Source organism: Merops nubicus, unplaced genomic scaffold, assembly GCF_000691845.1.
Source record: "Merops nubicus isolate BGI_N331 unplaced genomic scaffold, ASM69184v1 scaffold5789, whole genome shotgun sequence".
Classification (NCBI taxonomy): Eukaryota; Metazoa; Chordata; class Aves; order Coraciiformes; family Meropidae; genus Merops; species Merops nubicus.
Window position 1 is genome coordinate 56,141 of NW_008629846.1, and position 7,155 is coordinate 63,295.

General features: G+C 35.6%; 1 protein-coding gene across 1 annotated transcript in view; it reads right to left on the minus strand.

The window, feature by feature from the left end:
* Nucleotides 1-2,136: 2,136 nt before the first annotated feature.
* Nucleotides 2,137-7,155, minus strand: part of LOC103779440 (voltage-dependent calcium channel subunit alpha-2/delta-1-like) — a gene marked incomplete at its 5' end in the record, with an annotated part of 28,100 nt that continues 23,081 nt past the window's right edge. Inside the window, one exon of the mRNA XM_008947066.1 lies at nt 2,137-2,412. Coding sequence (XP_008945314.1) covers nt 2,296-2,412 — 117 coding nt within the window. The remainder of the gene's footprint in view (nt 2,413-7,155) is intronic.

Here is a 7,155-nt window from a genome sequence, read left to right on the forward strand (position 1 = left end):
CAGTTAATGATACTTCTAACCTCTTTATGAAGGATACATTTTGAAAAAGCTAAATCTGATCACTGAACAAAAGGTCAGGGTTTTTTGGTTTGTTTTTTTTTTTTTTTTTTTTTACTCACTGGATTCCCAAACATGAGAAAATGATGCATAGCTGGAGCCAAGCTACATGAGAAAAACAACAAACCAGTCATGGGTACAGCTACAGTAGACATCTGATATTTTCAGCCATGCCATGGCTTTGATTAGCTTCTTCAGTTTTCATAGGATATTAATGCATGCCCAATTACTTCTTTAAGATTTTGGCATGATCAAAATTATATCAATCAATCGCCAGCATATACATACCAATGCTTTGCATTTTCTTATTTTTTTTAAAGAGCGAGTGTATTGTGCCATGTTAATATTTGCATATTGCAGTTGCTAGCAGAATTGTACAATACCAGCAGAGTTGCACATTCATTGGTTTAGCTGTCTTGCAATACTGTTTAGTTCTGAAAACTAGGAAAAAAAGCGCAAATCATATTTTGCATCAACACTATGCTACACTGTAATATTGTAATTTACTGCACCAATCTGTATCACCAATGAGGTTGTATAAAAACAAATTCTAAAATTATTATTCACAATCAAGTATCAATGTGCATACATATAGATTCAAGGCTCCCCATTTGTTTAGATTTTTTTCTAATCTCAGCAATCAGGACATTTTGCTGTTAAATATGCTATTTTCAATAATAAATAGCAGCAGCAGAAGTTTGAATATTAGAGGTGGTTTTATATGAAGGAAACAATGGGAGAACCTGATGTGAACCTCTGAGAACCTATTCTTCCAAAAATAAATGTGTTAAATTTGATTTTTATATACTTAAAATATCTGTACACAGATTTTCATGTGAGACTGCTATTCTGTAAAAAATCCAACTCAACTCTTTTGTAATGATAGGTAAATTTACCCTATTTTCTCAGCTTTTTTTTTCATTGCACAGTATATTCAGAGCTCTTATTCATAATATAATTTAATATGATTTGATTGCAACACATTGCAATGTTCAGTTTCTCACACAATAAAAGAATCACTCAGTTATCTTTTCAATGGACTATACTCTACCATCAAAGAAAACAAACTGAAAAACAATAACATAGCATCATCATCATGCAAAATACCCTTGGAAACCAACGTTCAAATATCACAAAGACATTTTTTTTTTTATTCACAAGTGTTTTTGTTTGAGCCTTTGAAGGATTCTAGTTTTATATATAACTGCATTGTGAAAAAGAGGTGAATATTATATTGTAATCAACATTCTTATGACACCAAGTTTAAGATGAGAACCACTTCTTAGTTAAATCTCAAGCACCTTTATATTTTTAAAAACAAGTCTTCCTTTCCTTTCCTTTCCTTTCCTTTCCTTTCCTTTCCTTTCCTTTCCTTTCCTTTCCTTTCCTTTCCTTTCCTTTCCTTTCCTTTCCTTCCCTTTCCTTTCCTTTCCTTTCCTTTCCTTTCCTTTCCTTTCCTTTCCTTTCCTTTCCTTTCCTTTCCTTTCCTTTCCTTTCCTTTCCTTTCCTTTCCTTTCCTTTCCTTTCCTTTCCTTTCCTTTCCTTTCCTTTCCTTTCCTTTCCTTTCCTTTCCTTTCCTTTCCTTTCCTTTCCTTTCCTTTCCTTTCCTTTCCTTTCCTTTCCTTTCCTTCCCTTCCCTTCCCTTCCCTTCCCTTCCCTTCCCTTCCCTTCCCTTCCCTTCCCTTCCCTTTCCTTTCCATGCTGAACTTTTGATGAATACTAGCCAATATTTTCATCTTACTTAAGTAGTTTGGACAAAACTGATGTTCAGAGAAGCCATCATGGTGCTATTAATGAATATTTGGGAGTACATTTTCTTTTTTTTCTTTCTTTTTTTTTCTTTTTTTTTTACCTAATGAGTCATGTAAAAGAATATAAATCTTCAAGATATCCAAAGCTTAAAGAAATGAAAATCATATACAGAAGCTATTGTCAGGGGAGCCCTTTTACATGAAGTCATCAAGATTACAACAACAAACAAACAAATTAAAATAAAATCATCTTAGATTTCCCAGTGGAGCACGCACAGAACGCTGTTTGGATGGCACAGATGATGCAGCATGAACGACAGTCCCACACGCAGCCACTGTGGGGCCTTTGCGTCTGACAGCGAGGGGCAGCCAGACACGAGCACGGCTGTTCTGCTGCTCTCTGAAGAGCTGACCCTTTTGAAATGAAACTGAGGCTGGCATTTTGGCCGAGTCTCGATTAAGTTATGCAGGTTTTGGTTTCACAAGGTCATAACTGGCAGTGTCTGCTGCCAGATAACAGCCAAAGCAGGACCAGCTGAACTCCTACCATAGACCACAGTGATGGACTCAGACCAGAGGCACCACCACAGTCGGCAGAGTCCTCCTGTTGACAAGAAAAAAAGAAATCATTTAACATAAATCACAATTAAATTTCTTGAGAAGCAATCTACAATTTAATCTTCAACATTTTGAACTATACTTGAGGCATCCTTTTTGGTCTTATGTATGTTACTTTGCCTAAAGTAATGACAAAATAATTCCTGGAAGTTTGTCTGACTTAATAAAAACAGTGACATTGCCATGACACTACCTTCCATAGCATGGAACGATTAAATACTTCCAGGCTTACAGCAGTTATTTATGAACTAGATGGGGTACTTACACAATCAAACAAGAAATGCTATGGGATATACCTGGGGGCCGCAGTAAACCACATCCATATTCCTTAAAATTACATCAGTTTGGAGATTTCGAGCATTTTATTGTGAGGAAAGATGGAAAAACAGATAACTTTTTAAGATGAGAAAAAAAATACCAAAATATGTTCATGTCCATTTCATCAATACAATCACACCTTAAATGAAGTATGCTCTGAAGGTGTAGATAACGATCAAAGAGAATGAAAAATGTTTTTTTCTCTCTCTGACACTATATTCAAGCACGAGAACCAGATTTTCCATCAGCTTTTTGTACACGTTTAATGCAGGATGTAGAGAAGACATCCCCTAGTTGGAGGGCTCACTCTGAGCTGCACAACTGTCACACTTCTGTGGACATAACCATTCCTTATGCCACACAGCAATCGTATCTTCCTTCCCCCTTCCTCTTTACCCTTAATAGCCATTATTTGCCTGTGATGCATAATATATTTCACATTATGGACTTACTAATTAGTCTTGTCAAAATACATTTGATACCTGTTCTGGAATCTAAAAGATCTTTGTAATTTCTTGTTTCTCAGGACTGGTATAATCTGTTTAGCTGCCTAAAATACCAGGACAATGTTCCAGCCATCCTTTACACTGCTCTGTTCAGAGACAGATTTGTGGGTAGCTCTGAAAGCTGAATATATTTGTGTGGGGTTTTTTTTTGTTTTTCTTTCCACTGTATTGTGAACCCATAGTATAAAAAGACACTTTCTATTTTTCAAGAGACCCCAAGCCCACAAGGACAACACAATAGTCTAGGTGGAAAGTGACTTAGGCACTTTAGGAACTGGGGAAACTCTTTGAACAGAAGGAACATGTGCAGGGAAGAAGAGACTGCACCTTAACAGTAACAGAGCCTGGCTGCTGGCACAGAAATCAAAAACATTTTAGAACAAAATTCAGAGGAAAGTCAATGAGCACGGAGCAGCTCCTGGTTCAGACTGACGTGCCACTGAGGTATATGTAGCTTATATTCAGTGTTCCTCAGAGAAGACTGGGGAGTGCTGGGGATGAAAAGTACAATTGGGGTGAATAAGGAAAGGTCTTTAAAACATCTTTAATTTATTGGCATCTTTAAGCAAAACTTTCAACTGCTTCTACACCAATGCTAGGAACACAAAACTAAGATGGGAGAATGAAGTCTAGTCACCAATGAACCTCTCCAAAATAATATAGGTATCAGAAACTCGATGGAAGGAGAATAATCAGTTAGACAGAGCATTATCAGGCTACCAGTTTTGTAAGAATGGCAGTGTAGGGATAACAGCAGAAAAGTAGCACATATAGGATAATACAAAGTGTAACAGCATAAACGTATTACAGGAAAAGGAAAGTGTGATGGATTGTCTGTGGGTACAAGATTTCAGTCTGATGATAAAAGTCTAATACTAGGATTGCACTGCTGACCATCTGCAGTGCAAAATTATTATTAGAGAGCTCCTCTGTATGCTCTAAGAGCTCTGTAGATGACAATGCAACAGGATTAAGCATCTCTGTGTGAGAGATCAGGTCAAACAAATACAAACCAAAAGTTACCAATTTCAAGAAAGGGAACTCAATAAAAATTACCAAAATAGTTAAAAAGAAAACCCAAACAACCCAAAAATCAAGAAAACAGAAAAAAAAATCCTTAATAAACAAACAAAAATCCACAAGTCTTATGTGGAGTGGCTGAGGGAACTGGGGCTATTTAGTCTGAAGGAAAGGAGGCTCAGGGGAGGCAGTATTGCTCTCTACAACTACCCGAATGGAGGTTGTAATGAGGTGGCTGCTGGTCTCTTCTCAAAAGTAACAAGCAACAGGACAGAAGGAAAAGGCCTCATGTTGCACCAAGGGAGATTTAGGTTGGATATTAGGAAAAATTTTTTCACTGAAAAGGTTATCAAATGCTGGAACAGACTACTCAGGAAAGTGGATGAATCACCATCTGTGGACATGTTTAAAAGTTGCATAGATATGGTGCTTAGGGACTTGGTAGAATTAGGTTAATGATTGGACTTCATGATCTTAAAGGTCTTATCCAACCTAAAGAACTCTATGATTCTATGAAAAAAACTGGAAGAAGCATCTTAAAAATTAAGTCCTTCACAAGAATTCAGAAGAATATTTACAAATAGTATATTAGATATCCAGGTAAAATGAATGCCACAACTAGAACGACCAACTACTCACCACGCACCATTCCCTTCCCCCCCCAACCCAATCCCAAATCAATTAAAAAACACCAGCCCCCTCCCCCAACCCCCCAAAAAACAACAAACCAAACAAAAAATTCCAACCCAAACAAAAACAAACCAAAAACTCCAATGAAATGTCTTTGCATGTATCAGTAGGGAAATTAAGTACGCTGTCATAATGAAAAGGACAACATTTAAGAAATCAAGTTTACACAAATGGGCAAGAAGAGGAAAAAATATAAATTGGTAGATTAAATAGGAAATTAGCAGGGCTCATAAAGAATTTTTTATGACCTCCCTGCAAAACATAGTGAAAACAATAGTAGAAAGTTTTGAATAAGTCTAAAGCAAAGGACTTAAATGAGTCCTTTGTGTCAGTTTTAAGGGGTGAAGACTTAAGTAGGATTCTCACTACAAAAAAATGAAGTTTGGAATAAATATAAAGAAAATCAGATAAAGCAGACAAATTAGACTCCATACATCATCAGGAATTATAGCATTTACCAACAGTCTCCGTCATCAACGTGGCTGTTAAAAAAAAAAACAAACAAAAACAAACAAAAAAACCCCACAAACAAACAAAAAAACAAACAAAAACAAACAAACAAACAAAAAAAACCAGCATTCAAGTTTTTTGGAAAACAAAAAAGAAAAAAAAAAATTCATTCTTTCCTAAAGCAAATAGCTTTAGGAATGTCAGCTGCCATTCTTTATCAACAGTAGCCACTTCCAAACATGTCTCTGTCATCTGTTATTTCTATAATTTTAGCTTCATGTGTTTGTTTGTTTGTTTGTTTTTATTTGACTGCTCTCTACAAGTTTAAAATTCATAAGATATCCAGTCAACAAGTAAATCATAAGTGAACTCTGCTGCACCAGATTTGGAGTAGGACACTAAGATTTGAAGATGCACTGAACTTTCTTGTTTATTTGTTTTGGCTCTGTCCCATTTTGCGTCTGCATTGTGTCTTGTCATGTAGTTTTATTTCTGTTCAAAACATCTAAAAATAACCCTGTTGCTTCTTCCTCATAGTAAGTACCACCAGAAACAGAATTATCAGCAGAGGGTTTTTTTCACATGAATTCAGTGAAGAGTAATCAGTGCTACCTCTTGGTATTTAAGGTTATTTACCACTGAAAGGTTATCTATGAAGAAACACTCTGAAGTAAAGCACAATATTTAAAATTTTCCAACAGAGGTGGAAAACAGGTGGAAAACTCCAACAGGTGTCTGGAGAGTAAGTAAGAAGTAAATTTAAGGCCTTAAACAAAACTGTGCATAATAGGAAGGGGAAAATATCACTACAGTGACAATGGCATCCAGTACGGTTAATGAGTACATAGACCTCCACATATAGAATTATGATATAGTACTCAGCTTTCATGCCACCTCTGCATTAGACCAAATATTGGGCAAAATATATTGAATGATTAATGGTACCACTATATGTTCTTGAAACTCTGTTCCATTGCCTATTTCCATTTGCTTTTTGAGATTTTTTTTTTTAAAAAAACTACATCACAATAGATGGGCAATGCTTTTACATTCAACAGTTATACAAGCTAATATTCCTATTTGATTGAAAATAAATATTTTAATATCTTTTGCTCTCTCCCTAAGACTACACAGAGCACTTTCTAAAGGATTCATAACTTCAGAACAATTCAGAATGTCATGGAAGCCTCATGCAGGAGAAGTGCCGCCTTATTATGAATGACAGTTAATCTGTACTAGACAAAAGCATACAAGGTTTAAACACATATTTCAAGGTTGGTGAGATTTTAACCTCATATTGATTAAAGTCACATTGAATTTCTGAGGTTTGTAGGCCAATTTGTGGTGGTAAACCAGCAGTTCTGCCAAGAACAATTTCTAAATATTTTCTCTGGAATCAGTTATTCTTTTGAGTTTTAAGCCAAGACAAAAATAGTAGTGGCAAAGAAGGTACAGTAAATCCTATCTAAATTACTTTTTCCTCCTCAGCAGTGCATATTGTAATTTTCTGGTGTGCTTCAACCGTTGTGAAAATTACAAGCAATGTAACGTAACCAAAAAAAAAAAAAAAAAAAGAGAAAGCCTGATTACATGCTTATTTACAATTTTTTTTTTAAAAATCAACATTTTTATGGGATTGAGTGGGATTCTATCATTAATTTAGAAGCAGGTTGAGCAAAACGGCAGTTTGAAAAGGTCTTAAAAATGCCTGTAAAAAAAAAAAAATCCCTTGTTTCCGAGCTTTA